Source organism: Cucurbita moschata, unplaced genomic scaffold, assembly GCF_002738365.1.
Source record: "Cucurbita moschata cultivar Rifu unplaced genomic scaffold, Cmos_1.0 Cmo_Scf00003, whole genome shotgun sequence".
NCBI classification, from domain to species: domain Eukaryota; kingdom Viridiplantae; phylum Streptophyta; class Magnoliopsida; order Cucurbitales; family Cucurbitaceae; genus Cucurbita; species Cucurbita moschata.
This window is the reverse complement of record NW_019268519.1, coordinates 1,022,296-1,040,787: the sequence shown is the minus strand read 5'-3', so window position 1 is coordinate 1,040,787 and position 18,492 is coordinate 1,022,296. Positions and strand designations below refer to the sequence as shown.

Here is an 18,492-nt window from a genome sequence, read left to right as displayed (position 1 = left end):
GTGTCATTATTCAACGACCAAAAGAAGAAGGCTCTTGCAGAACAATAATAATTGATGGTAATGTTGGGTGTTTTACACTAATGTTTGATCAGTATTACATTATGGTTCAGACGTCGTCTTTATCCATTGAAAACAGCCATCTTTGTGCATTCAGAACCACAGGGGATCCCTTTCTGGTTTTCTCCACTATCTGCTTTATCAACTGCTTCTCCATCTCATCATCATAATCACTGCTTTCATCTCCATCATTTGACTGCTGAACCTTGTAATCACAATCCTTCATTTTCTCCTTAACACGTATCCTACTGAGGCTTGTCGGGATTGAAAATCGATGACCGTTTGTGGTGGTGTTGCTTTGTCGATGCTTACTTTCGTCGACTGCTGATGGAGGACACACGAGCTCTTCTTCGGAGTCATCCGTATCGATCAACTCATTATATGCCTCATTGTAGGCATCCAGAGCTTCTCCCGCTAAATTCATAACAAGAGGTTGAGAAGTAAGACTTTCTTCACTAGATGAATGTACCAGTTGTTCACTTGGGGTGAATCCTTTCCAATTATTGATCTGCTTGGTTTCGACCCTCTGAAGTTTCCTCTCGCTATTCTCAAGGGCTGTTTCGAGTTCTCTCACACGCGCTTCAAGCCTCGATTGGATTACTTCGTGTAGTCGCATGCTAAGCTCCCAGGGTGAAACTGTGTGGTTACCTGAAGAAGCAATCTCACTGTCAACTTGAATTTCATGAAGCTGAGTAGCACTTAGCCCATTGATAATGTCAGCTCTCAACTCACCTTCAGAGAAATCTACTGCACATTCTTGTTCAAGCTGCAAAAGAAATTGCTCCATATCAACACAAAACAATGAGTACCACTAAATATCATCGTTTTTGCTAATAAACTAAGCAGGTGTAAGGTGAACAGTTCCTCTTCCTCGTTCGTGGCTCAAAACATACCGTGACGACCAATCTTTAAGCATACATCACACGCCCTCTTTCAAAGCGATCCATAAACTATGTTGTCATTAAGTTTTACGTATAAACGACATCGGATATATATACTTTTAAGTTTGTGAATTAAGGATAAACCATAAAGATAAGCAGAACCAAAAGGAATTGACCACAGCAAGAACTCATCATTTGAACATTTGAGTTCTAGAGAAAGAACCAAATCTGAATGATATGCTTAAACTTGGAAACAGAAAATTAACATCACAGTGAGATAATGAGACGATATGTATGTGTATGTACCGAAAGAAAAAACGTTCAATAAATAGACACCAATTACCTCATGAAGATCAGAAAATCGTTGATCTGTACTCGACGTATGGGTATTAAGTCCCAATCTCTGGAGTTCTGCTTCAAGCTCAGCTTCAATTTTACTCAGAGATTCTGACCCCTCTTCAGCGTTTTGTTCGAATAATTCCTTATCATCAGATTTAGCCGAAGAATCGAGATTCCGTTCTCTCCTACCGAAGAACGAATTTTCAGATATGTCTAGTGATTCACAATTCTCATTTGAAAGCTCCTTCACTGTTACAGAGTCCTTCATCTCAAGTTCCTCTTGTAGATCTTGAACCAAGTTTTTTGTATGCTTTAATAACTCTTTGAGCTTGTCTATTTCTCGCTTATTTGCCATGTAAGATGATATTAAGCCGATCGAAAATCCAAGATAGAACGGAAGCATTCGATCTGATGATCACAATGAAATGTAAATTTAAGCACAATTAGGCAAATGGTAACCAATTAACAATACTGATACTGATAATGAACATCACAACAGCTCAGAACAAAGAAATTTCAATCTTTAAAGGTTACGAGTTCGAGATAAAAAGGCGTTTAGAACGAAAAAGAATTTAGCAACCCTGAAGTTATCTAATTAAAATTCACCTTCTCCATGGAGGAGCTTCTCATTATGCATTTGACTGCCATTGCTTGCTCCACCTTGTCTCCTTTCTCCCTTGATGTCTATCATCTCATAGTTCTTCAAAGACTGTATTTTAGGAAGCAAAGGTAATCCACACACATTTCTGATCTTTTCAATCAATGGCTCTTTTTGGAAGTTGCTTGCATCCATATCGACCTGAACGCTAAAAGAGTCCCTAGCTGCCCGGCTGACCATCCGAGTTCCACCGTTTACAACGAGCCGCCTCCTGGTTGATTCAGATGGTGACTGAAACGAATGTAGGATATACTCTTCCATTTCAATGTGTTCCTTGTAAAGATGAGACAGCACACAACTATCTAACGAACTAAGCGGTCTAATAAATCTCCCACACGAACGTTTACGTCTAAGAGAACCTATTTTCCTCACAGTAGGCCGAAACCAGTTCAATTCTCTAGAAGATGAACAAGGTAGCTGATCAGTAACATTATCGTCCATATTCGCATTCATACTACTTCTATGGCCAAATGCTTGAGGGTCCTTACTCAATGATAATTCCAGTGGCAAATCGGATACTCGAAGATCGTTATAGTTCTGGTAATTCCCCAAACTTTCCATCTTTTCACAATCAAAACCATTTGTAGAAGCCACATTGAATAGACTTGTATCAAAATCTCTCTCATTCAAAACCTCTCCTTCATCAGGCAGGATATCTCTAATTGCTTTCGTTCTTCGAGCTGTTTCGTTGAAGGGATGATCCAGAGATCCTACTTCCTCATTAATCGAATTCCTAGAAGACATTTGAGATGAGCTATTCCCATCCCTCAACAGTTTCTGCCAATACTTGGCTAAGTATCCAGCACCAGCAGCAGTAGCAACTACCCACAAGTCCATTTCAGCACACCCCCTTCCACAACCAAAGACTCTAGCCAAATCCCACAATACTAATCTCCCCTTTTGTTCTAACTCCCATTACAGCAAGCCGAGTGAATCTACAAGCAAAACCCTATAGCACAAAGAAAAAACAAAGCTAAAACAGCATAACATTCCCCATTTTTTATGCGTAGAAAGGGAACCTAGGCGACATCTATACCTTGAAATTAACCAGGAGCTATACCCAGCGGCCTCAAATACAGACTTGAATTCATTGGCAGCAAAATTTAACAGTACAAATTACTCATGAACCTAGAAGAAATAAACGATTTCGAGCAGACAGAGAGATTGAACAGAATCAAATATAAAGTTCAAGGCCGCATTTCCTTCACAAGCTCTAGAGAATCAAGATATATCACATAAAAATCAACGCTACCCAGAAGCCATTTCTTAATAGGCATCCAATTTTGGCTCAACCCAATAAACGAACACAAAAAAAAAACCCACAGCCCACCAACAAAAAGGAAAAAATCTCAACCAAGAAATACCCATTTGAGAACAGCCCTTGTGCCGCAGAACCCACCAACGCAATCGCAGATTTCCATAATCAAGGGAATGTAAAGGAAGCTGACAAAATGGTGGCGGAGACGGTAGAAGAACATGGCGAAAAATGGGTCCACGGAAATCTAGTTCCTAAAGAGATTGAAAATCCAGGAGGCCCCAGAAGACGTGCCGAGCGAAGAAATGCGAGCTTTGGAGGTGTCGTTATCGTCGTCGCGGCGGTTGTTGAAATGGCCCGAAGAATAAGACCGGCTGCCCTGTTATCTACTAAGGTAAACCAATGGCAATAACCAAGGCCCCGTCTACAGTACAAATACAAATCATAAATTTTCTTTTCCTTTTTATTTTTTTTTTAAAAATTCACTTTTAATTTAAAACATTATCCAATTTTTGTGATTAAAAAAGTTTCCATTTAAACAATTTGTAATAATAATAATATAACAAAAGAAATACATTTGCTAAAATGAATTTTAAATCTTTATGGCAACAACCAAATATTAATTTCATTGAATACCTCAGTTTAGCATAGGGCTCTAGGGGTTATTGACCTTGTGGGTTGTAAATTTAAATATTTTTCCCTTAATAACGCAATATTATTAAAAAAATAATTTTATCATAATTGAGCACATAAAATATATATTTTTTTTTTCTAAGGTTAAATATTCGGTATATATATATATATATATATATATATCTTGCTATGTATTCTATTTTAAAGTTGACTTTTGGAACATTTTTCTTGATCATATGTACCAAATATTAAATAATGAATCTTCCTAATACATGTATTATCATTATGCATGAATAATCTAATACCTAAATGAATTTAACTCTCGTCGCTACAATGTATCCAATATATATTTTCTCAATTTATCGAGAAAAAATTGACCATAAATTCTAAATAGAAAATTTTGAGTTGAATTATTAATATATAATTTAAAAATTTATTACCAAGAATTAAATAAATCAAGAAAGTGTATTAGAAGTTTTGTTTTTGGAATTAAAGAATGGCAAAAAAAAAAAAAAAAGGAAAGATATACGTTAATTACTTAATTAGGTTATTAAGATGGCTGATTAATTAAGCAAACCCACTCATTGGCTTTTGGAATTTGTCATTTATTATATTATAAAAATACAGAAAATTGGGTTTGGAAAGAAAAATGCTGTGGCTTTTGGCTTTCTTTCTAACATTTTCTTTGGAAGAAAAAAAAAGAAAAAAAAGAAAAAAAAAGAAAACATTTGGAACGAAGCTCGTAAAAGATCTTTCTGCATGTGAATCGTAAAAGATCTTTCTGGAAAAATCATGATTAAGTTTAAAGTTTAACCTTTAAACCTTTTTTTTTAGGGAGGAGAACTTAGGGCTATTTCGAATGTACATGGAACTAGTTTTGAGTGATTTACATTAGTTGTACAAGTGAAGCGGGTGCTAGGTGGGTGACGGTAACAGATCGTTGCTCTATTCGTTCTGCACATGTGTTTGATCTTGTGTCCATCACTCAGGTTGATACACACATTATCTAGTATCTATTGTTTACCGCTAATTTTTCGTCTTAAAGCCAAATATATATTCTCCAAATACCATTATTGCTCCTTCTCTAGCCTAGAAGTTGAGCTCCCAATTCTCGAGCAAATATAGCCATTTTTATCAACACTAAAAACCGTCTTTACTTTGCATAGTAGAAGCCAAGACCCTTAAAAGTCTCTATGCTCTAGTACAAATATTCATAGAAATAATTAGGGTAAGGATGTAAAATTCATTGGCATTGAAGAATAATTTATGGAAGTTCCTAGTGTGACTGCAGAAATAGGTACCACACTACCAAAGAGTATTAGAAACTAGTCCATCCAAACCAACCTTCTTCCACCCTAATGAACGAGAGCATTTTAGAACTGTAAAAAGGTAAAATTTGTGTATTGAGAAGAAAGATGCATCATAGTTCCAATCCTTGTTCATACACCAGAGTTTCACACATTTCCAAACATGATAATGAAAACTTCTATAGCCATAGAGAAAGCAAGCAATACAAGATGTAAGAATCAAGGAGGATGCATCTCAGAAAAAATATGTGCTACTCAAGGGAGTTGATCAAATCTACAAAATTGAAGACCAACCAGTCAGCTTTTGCTGCAACGTTTTCTCGAAGTTGAACACCGGCATAACAAATAAACAAGTCAGCGCCTCCTGGTTTACGAGCCTACATCGAAAAGAATATGCGTTGGAATTAGAAAAATGATCAAGCTTCAACTTGCTTGCAACTATGAGTGATTAGCGAACCCAGGATCAAGGGTCCGAAAAGTTTACTGCATAATCAGCTCAATTGGGCCATAGGTAAGGTCGGTATAACAAACATCTTAAATCAACTAAAATCATGAAGAATAAACAAAATCTAACAACAAGCAAGAACTATGGAGCTGGGAAGTGGAAGTCATTTGTGTTGAGGAAGTTTGGAAGGGAGTCCCACGTTGGCTAATTAAGGAGATGATCATGGATTTAAAGTAAGAAATACATCTCCATTGGTACGAGGCTTTTTGAGAAAAGTAAAAGTAAAGCCATGAGAATTTATGCTTAAAGTGGACAATATAATACCATTGTGGAGAGTCGTGGTTTCTAACATGGTATCAGAGTTATGCCCTTAACTTAGCCATGTCAATAGAATCCTCAAATGTCAAATAAAGAAGTTGTGAGCCTTGAAGGTGTGGTCAAAAGTGACTCTAAGTGTCGAACAAAGGGTGTACTTTGTGTTTGAGGGCTCTAGAGAAAGGAGTTGAGCCTCGATTAAGGAGAGACTGTTCAAGGGCTCCATAGGCCTCAAGGGTAGCTCTATGGTGTACTCTGTTCGAAGGGGTTGAGAATTGTTGGGAGGGAGTCCCACATTGGCTAATTAAGGGGATGATCATGCGTTTATAAGTAAGGAATACATCTCCATTGGTACGAGGCCTTTTAGGGAAATCAACAAATCAAAAGCAAAGCCACGAGGGCTTATGCTCGTGGACAATACCATATCATTGTGGAGAGTTGTGGTTCGTAACAATTTGCCAACGAAGGATTAGCTAGGAATACGTAACTATGACTGTTTAGCAATTTAAGATATTTTATAAGAAAAACAATTGTTGTAATTCACGTTTTGAGACTCAAATGTCACTTTTCACCTCAAGATCAGTTGCACCATCCCCGGTCATGACCAACGTCTTGTATCCACGAGCCTGCAAAACCACCCGAATCAAATTTGCATTCGAAAATCAACAGCACGTCTTACCAAAAGCAATGATTCTACCTTCCTCAGTTGTTGCACTGCAGTTGCTTTCCCCCCACTCCTTGAAGTAGGCTCATTTTCGTCGAACCCAATGAATTCACCCTTGCTTCCGAAAAGCAATTGGTTGGCAAAAATATTCTCATGGGGAATCCCAAGAATTGATGCAACAGGCTTCACACAAAGTAGCTCGTTGATTAATAATAATAAACATCAATTCCTCATTAATTTTCCAATAACTAACATTAGTAGTTAGTTCTTCATGAAATATGAGAGGCTCACTACAATTAATCATATACTTACATTGATCATTTGACGAAAACCTCCGGAAATCAGATATACGTCAATGTTGTTAGCTTTTAGCTTTTTGACTAATTCATCTATACCTGGAGAAAGCCTGAAGAGCAACAATCCATCTTTTATGAGTCAGCTGGAAGATTAGGAGCACAGATGATCTAATGCTGTTTTCAAATATTTTACAGAAAATGGAAACTCTTGTTTAAAGAATTAACACATAAAATACTTCACACTCAAAGACCAAGAGGTCATAGGTTCGAATCCCCCCACCTCCAAATATAGTTAAAGTAAAAAATGAAAATAAAAATAAACTTCACATTCAATGAAAAGTTTTCATGTTTTGTTTACCATCCAAACGGGCGGCTGTTCAAATAAAAAAATTTAGACAAACAAACTTGCTGCTGTTAATATATTAAACAATATCTGGGTGCCATTGGAGCTTAATGGTCCCATATTAAGAACATTAGTGATCTAAAGAGTAGCTATCTACAAAATAAAAATGTAAAATAAGCATCCTGCATTACATTAAGAACAAATCAGAAAGGAATATGATAAAACAAATCATCATTTGATGTAGCCAGAAAAGCAGGGACGGCAATGGATGCCATGAACCAAGTATTAGCATTTTTTACAAATTTTTTAAGTCTTATAAACAGGAAGCGTTTTAGTCTGTTCTATAGTCATGTATGAGCAACATCCCTATTTTTGGAAAAAGTTAATGCACATGGAAAACAACCCCATACCTTGGAGGTCTCTTAGCGAGAAATTCCTCAACTTGGGAAAGTGAAGGGTTAAACAAAGATAGCCTAGCAGCCAAAGCAACCTCAAATGGAACAGAGCCACCCATTGCCCTGCGGAGGACATACAAATCTCAGTTAAATGAAAATCCAAGGAGGCCAAGTAAATCGTGTAAGAAACAATCAAATCAAACCTAGCAGTCCATTCTGCAACAGCCTCTCCAGCTCCACAGAAATCTGCTAATTCATCAATGCCCTCATCTACACAAACTGTGCTATCAACATCGAAGCATACTGCATTTGCACTTTTCCACAGCTCCAACACCTCTGATAGATAGTAAAATATGAGAGAACAATTACCAACTGAGTGAGATGAAAGAATATCTCGATTGAGTTGAGGAACTCAAGAACAACAAAGTTTGATCATTGGGTAAAGCAAGTCAGCAGTGAGCACCATCTCTTTTTAAAATTTCCATCCGAACTCATATATAGTGATTTCACTGCTGAAATAACAAAATTTCCCTTGGCAGTTCTTTTTGACCACCCCCCCAAAAAAAATAAAAATAAAAATAAAAGGAGAGCTAAAAGAAAAGACGATCCCTTCCATCTATATTGTCAACCACCGACGTCTAAACCATGTAGGGCTGCTACCAAAAAGATATTATCAAGTTGATCAGATTCCATCCCTACAAAGTAGATAGTACAGACATTGACATAGGACAATATATTCCAGAAATTTGTAGTGACCTTTGGATGGCAATGTGTTGTTGAATTGAGAAAGTGCAGAGCCTTCTATAGGCTGAACTGAAGCGGCAATTGAATTAAATGACGTGCGACATCTCCCCATCTCCATTTGACTTTTACCCAATCTTCTAGAAAATTGCAATAACAACGTGGGTCGAATAGTTGAGTGAATTTGTCTAGAATGAGTAGGTAATGGTTTGATTCGTGCACTCAATAAACTGTCCATCAATTATCCGTCTGCTATGAACAAAACAAAGTATCCAAATCAGTGAACCTGGTCGACACATACACTCCAGCACTTACCCAGTTCAGAATTCGATAAATCAAAGAAAATCCATCAAGCGAACACACCCTTGTCTCTATATCATCAACCAACACAATAATATATGATATATGCATATCTTATAACTTAAGAAACCTAGATCCGCATGAACTCAGAAAAATCTAAAAGGAAACATATATTTGCCATTAAAAATCCAAAACGAAGCCACGAAAAGCAAGAAGAAAAAGGGCAGGAAGATAAATTTCTAACCAACTTCAAACATTAAACAATCCCCGGTATAAATCTTTCCTTTCCACGGGATTCTTCAAATTTACTCGAGAAACCAAACGAATAAACAGTCTCCAGAGGAAAACAAAACGTGGGTGGGCGAAAATGAACAAAAACAAAGCAAAATGCATATGCGGAGGTAACCCAATGAGATTCATTGAATGAAAAATGTGAAACATAGAGGCCAACGATCAGAAATGGAATACTCGTAATCCTATTACAATTCAGTAGCAGACTGTCGAACAGAAATTTACCAAGCTGTGTCTCACTTCTCTGGATCTGTGAAATTCGCTCGCTTTTGCAAGAATAACCAAACAGCTGATGGAAAAAAAGCTTGCGCCACGCTCAAAGTTCGCCCTGCCTTTGGAGAAGAATATTTTAAGAACGTTACTATTCACGGATTTTTACCCATTCATTGTCAAAAGACATTAGAGGATAAAATTATTTTAATTGTCTACGAAATTGATCGTATCCTGTTTGAAGCTTCACTTTCCAGTATTGTTAAAATTAAAAAAAAAAAAAAAAAAAAAAAAAAAAAAAAAAAAAAAAAAAAAAAAAAGAGTGGCCTTTTAAACTCAGGTATAGTTTAATAATTTAACTGAAGGTTGATTTATAGATTAACCTAAAATTAATTTAGATAAAATCGAGTTAATTTAAGTTTATCCTTACAAACTTTACTTATTTGAGCATTTTTTAAATTTTCAATCGATATACTAGTTTATCCATAAATAATATTGAAAATTTTATATTAATAAATTCAAATGTATGAAAATTTCACATCATAAACTAAACCTAAAATTCTACCTAAACTGCTCTTAGTTAGACATTGTACTACTTCATGAACTGCTTAAGGGAAATTTTGGGGGTAATACTCACATGTAAACCAAATTAAAAAATTGCACAAAATTAATCAAAGACATTATTGTAAAATCTCATATATATATATATATATATAAATAAAAGTGGTTCATATTGGTAGTCGAACGCTTTCCTCCAAAATTTGAAAAGCATATTCATACATGATTTTTTTTTTTTATATGAAAATGTTTATTATTTAATTCTCAAGTCAAATAAAAGTTGGTATTAAACTAAGAATGAATGGCAAATTTTAAGTTTTATACTATCAAGAATAAAATAGAATAAATTTCAACCGGCTAGACCTAACGTAAAGGTAAAGAGTTAACTATTTATGAACTACTAAACCTAATCTAAGAATAAAATAGAATGAGTTCTAATCTACTAAACGTCGTATTGGTGAGGCTAAGATGTTAACTTCATGAAAAACCTTTAAATTTGATCACACATTTTCTTCTGCATCATGGCATTTGATTAATTTCTGGCTTTTAGCATTGCCCAATGGTCAACACTATATTAAATATATATTTCAAAACACATTCTCTTTGAATTTTTGTTTTACTATAAAAATGGCTGTTACCCATTTTCCAGAGGGCTTAAGAAGTTACCCATCACGGTCAATTTAGCCCACCTTCTTCTTCCCTACACGCCACCCTAAACTAATAATAGGAGAATTTTGGAAAGTTTCACTTTAAAGTGAGCTGAGCTGAGCTGATTGTTCTAATTAGATCATAAAAATCAAATCTGAGAAAATTCTCAACACAAAAATACACTCACCCACTTCAACCGAAACAGGTCGAAAGCAATTCAACAACCGTCTGGTTGCCTAGTTCAGTAAATCTAACTGCACATCACACCCACTTTTTTTCTCCAAACTCAGTAAATCTGAGAACTCAATAGATCATTGGATACTGAATTATCAAATGATCAGAAATGCCCATCACTGTGGCTGCTGCATATGCATACATGCATGTGTACCATATGTAAGACTCACATGTCCAAGAACAAAATCAAATATCTAAACTTTCTTTTGATAATTATTTAATTTAAAAAAATATATTTATAAATACTAATTACCCTATAAACTTCTTTGCTTTCTAATCTATTTTTTACCAATAAATTTGAAATTCAAGTTAAAGCATAGGTAAAACGCAAGTAATTAACAAAACAAAAAAATTAAAACTAAATAATTATCTAGAGAAGTTTAGATATTTTAAATGAAAGAGAGAGAGAGAATGCACATGCATGAAGGCATAGATTAACCATGAGAAAATATAGAAGATAAACTATCCTTATAAAAAAAATCATACCTTGTATAAAAAGGATATCTATAAGAGGGGAGAGAGAGTGAGTCACCCCGCAGCAGCACACACAGTACTACTTACAGCCGTCCGCCCGCCATGAAAGAACAGGAAGAAAGAAGATACCAAACTAAAAAATAATTATCCAATGGCTGCTAAACGTCAACTTCCTTTCTCTCTCCTCTTGCATGCAGAAACAAACCACATGATCCCTTTCGTTTGCATCCATCTCATATTCGAAATCCAATGATTAACCTGCCTCAGCATCACTTTCTCTCCTAATCCACCCAACAAAACCTTCTTCCCTTCCTTTAATTATTTATCTCTAATCATTCACACATTTCAATCAAACCAATACGCCACCAAATGTACATATGCTCAACCTTCCATTGTCCTTTTCTATATATATTCTCAACTGCCCCAATATTTCAACCACAAACTTGTCAATGAAAATAAGGAAGCAAACATGGAATACAACTTCATGTGTTAGTCCCAATGTATGACTTATTTCTCACCACCAACTTCAGCTTCCATTCATAAACTAGCCCGCATTCATTTTCCTTCGGATTTGCAGGGGCAGTACAGCTAAGTTTTCTTGAAGAGAAGGGGAGAAATGGATACATTTTTTCAGTTTTGAATGAAAATACTGAACCTGCCCAGATTAGAGGAGAGTCCTATCAATGGAAATTCATTTGGAGAGACAGACAGAGCAGAGACTCTCTCTCTCAGCTGCCTTTGCTCTCTCTCCTTCTTTATCGTCATCATCCACTTCTTCGTCCCGCTCATCCCCTTCTTTCCAAAATGACACATTTAGTTTTTCAGGTCAGAATGAGGACAGATCGTGGTATGCTCCACGACTGCGATTTATTGACTTTCTTTGTGACAATGGAAGTGAATGGAAATTGGCAGAGAAGCGGTTCGATCAGCTGTCTTGGACCAGTGTTGGATCTGAACCAGCCGTGAAGTGGTCTAATTTTGCCTTCTGTATAGGTGAGATGCTAAGCAACACGGTTCTCTCTGTTTTTTTTTTTTTTGTTCTAATTTCTAGTTCTTCCCTCTTCCCAACAATCAAAGACAATGAGAAAAATGAGATATCAAAAACTCAGAGACTCTAGGTTAATAAGAAATTATTTGAATCAACATTCATCAGTCAAACTCTAACGTCGGAAAAGCAACAAAGTAATCAGGAAAGCATCACATAACTAATTTAGATCACTTCATTCATGAGAAAAGCTAAATTGTGTCAATTGTTCATAAATATATTTTAAATTTTACAAACATAGTCAAGCATTTGAACTATTCAAGACAGAAGTGTTTTTTCTTAATAAATGAATTTATGTATTAACCATTTATCTCTTCCATCACCATCTTTCGAGTAGGAATGTCAGAGTCCGAGGAATTTGCTTACGAACTGTTGAGGGCGCTAAGAAGAAGAAAAGATTGGCAAATAGAAATCACCAAAAGTGAATTTCATAATCTCTGGTGCCGGTTGAGTCATTCGAATGTTAATTCAAGAACAAGAATTCTATTTGACCTGTAAAAACTAATATCCCCTAATTCTCAATTCTTTGCCTTTTTATTTGGCAATAAATGTAAAACCAATTCATCCTATTACTGATCACCTTTCCCGTTTGTGTAATTTCCTTCAGTTGTGATAGGAATATGGATGGAAGGGTAACTAAGAAAGATATCAAACAGGTCTCTCTGAACTTTTACAATATTTCTCTTCTTTTCGGGATGTCGGAAAGAATAAGGTTTTATTTGTTTTGGTGTTAACATTATAATAAATTTGGGACTTTCAGATAATACTGTTAACTGCTAGTACCAATAAGTTATCTGTGACCCATGAAGAAGGAGAAGATTATGCTGCTTTAGTCATGGAAGTACTAGATGAAGGAAAGCAGGGCTACATTGAGGTATTATTATATGTTTCGATATTGTTTTCCTTCAGATTTAAGATAAATTTCATCTTATTTAAACAACAGCAACTATGGATCCGCCGTTAAAAGTATCTACATATCATGAGTTCTTTCACTAGTATTAATTATCAAGTAGCAGACATATTAGTTTTCTTCAAAATGAATCTCAGTAACATTTTGAGTAAAGTAACAGTAATTGTGCACCTAATGGTTAGAGAAAGATTGAGAATATATCCCTTGGGATTACCAAACATGTATTACCTAATATCATTTCAAGAACAACTGCATTGGTTTATTTTGGACTTTCAATGAAACATTGAGTATCTCTAAGAGTAATATGCATTGGGCATAAATGCTCATGGTTTTACTTTTGGTCTTACTCAAAAGATATCATACCAATCACTTATACTCTTAATCTTCCCCTTATCCAACCAATGTAAGACTGTGGTCACACTCCCAACAATTCACCCCTTAAATGAAGTACTACCAAACTTCTCTTTAAATAGTCATCTATCCGTCTTAGCTCATATCTAGGCCAATTTCTTTGCTCTGTATACCTTGCTCTGCATACCGTGAATCTTTCAACCATGACTATGTCTCTTTGAGGCTCACCTATTTATTTGTTTGACACTTGAGGATTTTCTTTATCCAACTAAATCATGGGCATGATTGATGCCTCCACATATCTCCACAATGATATAATATTCTCCTTTGAGTACAACTCGTCATGTCTTGACTTTCGAACTCACCTAAAAGACTTCATACCAATAATGTTCTTCTTTCTCATTTATAAATTCATAATTTTCTCCTAATCTAGCACATAGGAGACTTCGACCATACTCCCAGCAGTTTTTTAATCCAAAAAGCAAATAAGAACAAACGAAGACACATAATAAGGTCATATAAGGTGGTCCTATCTACCCAATACTCTATCCTGCTGTTGTATCAAATGCATTGCCATCAAACAGATCAAACGAGTTCAAAGATGCCAAAAGGGGGCGGGGGGATTACCGTTTTGGTGATGGATATATTAAATGTCTCTGGGTACATTATGTTGATCCCTGTATGGGTGGGAAAAATTGTGACGTAAATTCAACTCATTCTGTTCAGCCATGTGTAAGTGTATATACATGCATTGAATTCAACAATAGAGGTGAGAAAATATTCAGTGTATTACGAGTCATCTAAGGCTTTATAGTTAAACTAATATGCTTTATAGTCTTTGAGATTAGTAATATTCAGTGTATTACTAATCTTCTTTACATTAATCTGTTACGTAAATTGCAGCTACCTCAATTTGAGAAGCTCTTCAAGATAACCTCCCCTAAAGCTATTTCCCCTCTAAACAAACGGTCATCAAATTCACTCAATGGGCATAGCCATGACCCATTTCAACAGTCGATATGTGAGGCTGAAATGTTGCTCAGATCTCAATGGAGACGAGCATGGATGGTGGCTTTGTGGTTGGTCATATGCCTTGCATTGTTCTACTGGAAATTCATTCAATACTGCAGACGAATGGAGTTTGAAGTCATGGGTTATTGCCTCTCGATTGCCAAGGGAGCAGCAGAGACTTTGAAATTTAACATGGCTCTAATCTTGCTCCCTGTTTGCCGAAGCACAATTACACGGCTTCGTAGAAATTTGTCTCTGAACTCGGTCATTCCTTTCAACGACAATTTAAATTTCCATAAGGTAAACGAAGCTTCGGTATTTTATATTTGGGTTGCATAACAAAAACAAGTCTGTAATTTGGCAACTCCTATGTATGTACTTGGTTAAATTTTCATTGGTTTGTCCACAAACTACACTAATGCATATGTTTTTCCAACCTAGTTAGTTGCAGGAGGCATTGCAGTCGGAGTTATCCTACATGGAGGAACCCATCTTGTTTGTGATTTTCCAAGAATTAGTAACTGTGACAAGTCAATTTTTCAGCGAACTATTGCTTCTCGGTTCAACTACCATCAGCCATCTTACCTTGAAATCTTGTCCACAACTGAGACGTTAACAGGCATTATTATGGTCACATTGATGGCAATTGCATTTTTGCTGGCTACAAAGTGGCCGCGCCGCAAATCAGCCTCACTTCCAAGGTCTATCCAACATGTCACAGGATATAATACATTTTGGTATTCCCACCATTTGTTCGTATTTGTATATGCATTACTCATAGTTCACTCCATATTCCTATTCCTAACCGACAAAGCAACTGAAAAAACGGTAAGCCACTTTTCTCAGCTTAAATTTCGCAAGTGCATCACAGATTCTCTTCGAAGTATTCTCTAGATGCTCAAATTTTAAAGCTGATTCTGATCTGTTCAACCTTTTTTCCTCTTTTTTTTTGTTTTTGTGAAGACTTGGATGTATATAGCAATTCCAGTTCTATTATATACAGGAGAGAGGATTTATAGAGCGATTAGATCATGTTTGTACGAAGTAAAAGTTTTGAAGGTATTCCTATTTTACCTTCCGATTTAAACGAGATGAGGACAGCAACCTCTAATATGAGTATTTAACAACATTTGTATGTTTATTTTGTATTATATAAAGGCAAGGACTTATTCAGGAAAAGTTTTATTTCTGAAGTTGAGCAAACCAGAGAGATTCAAGTATCGAAGTGGGATGTACGTATTAATCCAATGCCCTCAAATCTCCCCATTTGAATGGTAATACATCCTAATAAGTTTCAGTCTTCTAAGTTCTAATAGCTATTCTCATTAATTCTTTACTTACTAAAATGTGATAAAGTATCTTCTTCATTTTTTAGGCACCCGTTTTCATTAACTTCTGCCCCACAAGATACCCACCTCAGCATGCATATCAGAAATCTGGGAGATTGGAGTTATGAGCTATACAGCCTGTTTCATGAGGTAATGAGTGAAGGGTGATTGGTGGGAAAGATAAAACTTTACAATTCTCTAAAAGCATCATATCTCTTTCATTTTTGTTTAGTTCTTTTAAGTAATTAGTGTAATTTTTTCATGAGAACTTAAATCATGAAGGAAATAAGAGAGAGTTTTATGATAAGGACTAGATACATTCTCTAGGACTAGGTTGAGCATTCTAACTTAGAGCTGACACTCTACCTAGAGGTAAAATGGAAGGATAATCAAGTCAGTCTCAATTATACAAATTTATGACTTCTAGGGAACTTCTGCTTCAAAGGAGTACCCGAAAATATTCATTGATGGACCCTATGGTGCTGCTTCTCAAGACCATGTCAAGTACAACCATGTGGTGCTAATTGGCCTGGGTATTGGAGCCACACCCTTCATGAGCATCCTAAAAGATGTTCTAAACAGGTTAACTGGGAAATGTGATGGCCATGTAAGACTCCTTTTTCCCTTGATTTTATTGCCTCAGTTTCCTTCCATTACTTACCATCAACAAAGCTTGAATTTGGTTTAAAATTGAGTAGACTGACAATGGAAAAGGCAGCCCAAGTAAATCCAAAACCTACCTTTACTGGGTTACGAGAGAGCTAAGTTCCTTTGATTGGTTTAAAGACTTCATGAACGATTTAACACACTCAGACCAAACTCAGGTAAAAACAACGTAACTCAATTCTTTAGTTCTGCAAATATGCTTTGAGATATACTGGCTGACATTTGTATCTTTAAAACCATTCTTATGTTACAATGCTCTTAGTTAGCTGTGGAGATGCACAATTTCCTCACTAGTGTACATCATGAAGATGATGTAAGGTCTGTTTTGATCAGAGCAATTCAAGCCCTACATTATACTCGAAGGGGCATCGACATTGTCTCCAAGACTCCTGTAAGTTTCCATATACACGGCCTGAACCATAGAGAAAGATAAACCATCGGCCACCTTACCTTGTCTAAAAATTGAATGAGGAATCTGTAAGTCCCATAATTTCCTGTTAAAAAGAAAGTAACCCACGTAGTGTAGGCTACGCCACTGAACTGAGTAACAAGTTTTAAATCGATCAAATCCTATAAAATGCGTGTTCCTTTCTCCTAAAAGGTGAAATGCTTAAGAACATAGGTACACATAGCAGCCAAGCTTGCCTAATCTCTTACTTCCTAGATTAGTTTATAATATGTATTACTTTGGGAAATATGCTGCATTCTTGAGATCGCAAAGTTGGACTTAAGCCTTCTAAAATAATTGTCTTACCTTAAAACTACACTGAAAGGGTATTTCTCTGCCTTCGTTTCTTATTTGCTTAAAATTTTCATAAAATAATAGATAAGATATAGCAAAATAATTGTTAATTACTGCATACAAGCAATTAGATAAGAAAAACCTTCAAGAGAACAATGTTGTTTCTGTGTGATATTATCAATAAGTGTTTGCTGAAATGAGTTAACAATTGATTGAAATTTCAAAATGAAATGATGACATGTTTATATCTCTTCAATTTTTAGGTAAGCACTCATTTTGGTCGCCCAAACTGGATAAACATCTTCTCGAATTTGGTTCAGAGGCACAGAGGAGAAAGAATTGGTAAGATCAAAGAAAAAATAGACTTTCCTTAATCCTTCAACTAAGACTTTGTTGACTGTGACAACCCCCTCCCCCCTCCCTCAACCAAAAAACAACTTACCGAGAAGGTGGTTTGGTTCTAAACAGGGGTTTTCTACTGTGGTCCATCGGCACTGGCGAGAGAACTCGAAGGGTTCTGCACCAAGTTCTCCACCAAAACTTCCACTAGATTTGTATTCCATAAGGAGAATTATTAGATGAAAATTATTTTTCAATTATACAAATTTGCACCGCTTCCGCTAGCGGAGAGGGCACAACCGCCAAAGAATAAATTATATCATTACAGTGTATTACTTCTCTCCACCCTCGTCCCTTTAAGTCACTAAAGCGGCTTAAATATGTCGTTTCACATGCACTAATGCATTAATAAGTTGAAAGAAATTTCAAGGCACAGAATAAACTGATAACAAATAGAAACCAAACCAAAGTTCGATGAATGGTAAATTGCTATCCCGAGTCAAAAGAAACGTACCGAATGGCACCATCCAGACAATGCGCTTGAATGTGCATCATTTTTTTCTTAAACACTGGATCTCGAAATTGTCAACCCGAGGCGGCTTGTTCTAGATGCAATCTCTTCTGTCATAGACCAAAATACAACAAGAGGAATCACTAAGCAGAGAAAAACAAAAGCATAAAACAAGTAGAATCATACTCAACTCCACAGTTCATTTCTACAAATCAAAGAATTGAATCAAACCAATACAATTAATCAACAATACAGTCAGCTAAAACGGTCCAACGACTCTCCGTCCAATACTAAATCTCAATAGCTAATTAGGAAGACGATGGAGGATACTAAACGCTTCGTGTAAAATTGAAAAAGTTTGATTCATGCGACAGAGAAATAGAGATGTTACGTGTTGCTGCGAGGCGTTCAAACCATTCAGCCGCATCACAATTCGAGCAATTCAAATGCGGCAGCGACAGGATAGCACAGAGAAAACCGACGCCCAACGACCCACCCGCGCAATTTTCCTTTCACTGAAATGTCCCGCCATAAATAAAAAGGGG

General features: G+C 36.1%; 3 protein-coding genes and 1 long non-coding RNA gene across 12 annotated transcripts; 1 reads left to right on the top strand and 3 right to left on the bottom strand.

The window, feature by feature from the left end:
• Positions 1-15: 15 nt before the first annotated feature.
• Positions 16-3,591, bottom strand: LOC111440984. 2 transcript variants are annotated; one of them, XM_023077840.1, is made up of 4 exons: positions 1,884-3,591; positions 1,282-1,685; positions 790-823; positions 16-705 (listed from the first exon to the last, which is right to left on the bottom strand). In XM_023077840.1, the coding sequence occupies exons 1-4, from the start codon at positions 2,770-2,772 to the stop codon at positions 107-109; spliced, it is 1,926 nt and encodes a 641-aa protein (XP_022933608.1). In that variant the 5' UTR covers positions 2,773-3,591; the 3' UTR covers positions 16-106. The 2 variants fall into 2 exon arrangements, with proteins under 2 accessions (XP_022933608.1, XP_022933607.1); XM_023077839.1 differs by having other exon boundaries at positions 16-823; positions 1,884-3,590.
• A 1,442-nt stretch (positions 3,592-5,033) lies between these two features.
• LOC111440993 (phosphoserine phosphatase, chloroplastic) lies at positions 5,034-9,320 on the bottom strand. Of its 8 annotated transcripts, XR_002710062.1 has the most exons (9): positions 9,146-9,319; positions 8,345-8,578; positions 7,792-7,924; positions 7,604-7,711; positions 6,867-6,960; positions 6,588-6,737; positions 6,463-6,516; positions 5,314-5,507; positions 5,034-5,120 (listed from the first exon to the last, which is right to left on the bottom strand). XR_002710062.1 is itself a non-coding variant. In XM_023077857.1 (8 exons), exons 2-8 carry the CDS (start codon positions 8,565-8,567, stop codon positions 5,382-5,384), a joined length of 888 nt encoding a protein of 295 aa, XP_022933625.1. In that variant the 5' UTR covers positions 8,568-8,581; positions 9,098-9,320; the 3' UTR covers positions 5,195-5,381. The 8 variants fall into 8 exon arrangements, 7 of the variants coding, with proteins under 7 accessions (XP_022933625.1, XP_022933626.1, XP_022933624.1 ...); XM_023077857.1 differs by lacking the exon at positions 5,034-5,120 and having other exon boundaries at positions 5,195-5,507; positions 8,345-8,581; positions 9,098-9,320; XM_023077858.1 differs by lacking the exon at positions 5,034-5,120 and having other exon boundaries at positions 5,195-5,507; positions 9,098-9,320.
• Positions 9,321-11,202: 1,882 nt separating this feature from the next.
• LOC111440983 (respiratory burst oxidase homolog protein A-like) lies at positions 11,203-17,779 on the top strand. The gene is made up of 15 exons (XM_023077838.1): positions 11,203-11,544; positions 11,622-12,037; positions 12,427-12,583; positions 12,697-12,745; positions 12,850-12,963; positions 14,254-14,661; positions 14,803-15,189; positions 15,325-15,420; positions 15,520-15,635; positions 15,737-15,839; positions 16,117-16,296; positions 16,388-16,513; positions 16,618-16,746; positions 17,361-17,439; positions 17,566-17,779. Exons 2-15 carry the CDS (start codon positions 11,728-11,730, stop codon positions 17,673-17,675), a joined length of 2,364 nt encoding a protein of 787 aa, XP_022933606.1. The 5' UTR covers positions 11,203-11,544; positions 11,622-11,727; the 3' UTR covers positions 17,676-17,779.
• On the bottom strand, positions 11,924-18,474 carry LOC111440997. The gene is made up of 3 exons (XR_002710064.1): positions 18,339-18,474; positions 17,951-18,057; positions 11,924-12,104 (listed from the first exon to the last, which is right to left on the bottom strand). It is a non-coding gene; the product is annotated as an uncharacterized LOC111440997 (long non-coding RNA).
• Positions 18,475-18,492: the final 18 nt, after the last annotated feature.

Bases quoted from the DNA above. Each gene is read 5' to 3' on its own strand.
- LOC111440984 (XM_023077839.1), bottom strand. From the start codon at position 2,772: ATGGACTTGTGGGTAGTTGCTACTGCTGCTGGTGCTGGATACTTAGCC. The intron at 1,686-1,883 runs GTGAATTTTAAT...TGTGATCATCAG, and splicing joins GAAGCTCCTCCATGGAGAAG to ATCGAATGCTTCCGTTCTAT. The intron at 824-1,281 runs GTAATTGGTGTC...TTTCTTTTGCAG, and splicing joins GATTTTCTGATCTTCATGAG to CTTGAACAAGAATGTGCAGT.
- LOC111440993 (XM_023077857.1), bottom strand. From the start codon at position 8,567: ATGGACAGTTTATTGAGTGCACGAATCAAACCATTACCTACTCATTCT. The intron at 7,712-7,791 runs GTTTGATTTGAT...TGTCCTCCGCAG, and splicing joins GTTGCAGAATGGACTGCTAG to GGCAATGGGTGGCTCTGTTC. The intron at 6,738-6,866 runs GTAAGTATATGA...CTTTGTGTGAAG, and splicing joins GTTTTCGTCAAATGATCAAT to CCTGTTGCATCAATTCTTGG.
- LOC111440983 (XM_023077838.1), top strand. From the start codon at position 11,728: ATGGAAATTCATTTGGAGAGACAGACAGAGCAGAGACTCTCTCTCTCA. The intron at 12,038-12,426 runs GTGAGATGCTAA...TCTTTCGAGTAG, and splicing joins TAATTTTGCCTTCTGTATAG to GAATGTCAGAGTCCGAGGAA. The intron at 16,747-17,360 runs GTAAGTTTCCAT...TTCAATTTTTAG, and splicing joins ACATTGTCTCCAAGACTCCT to GTAAGCACTCATTTTGGTCG.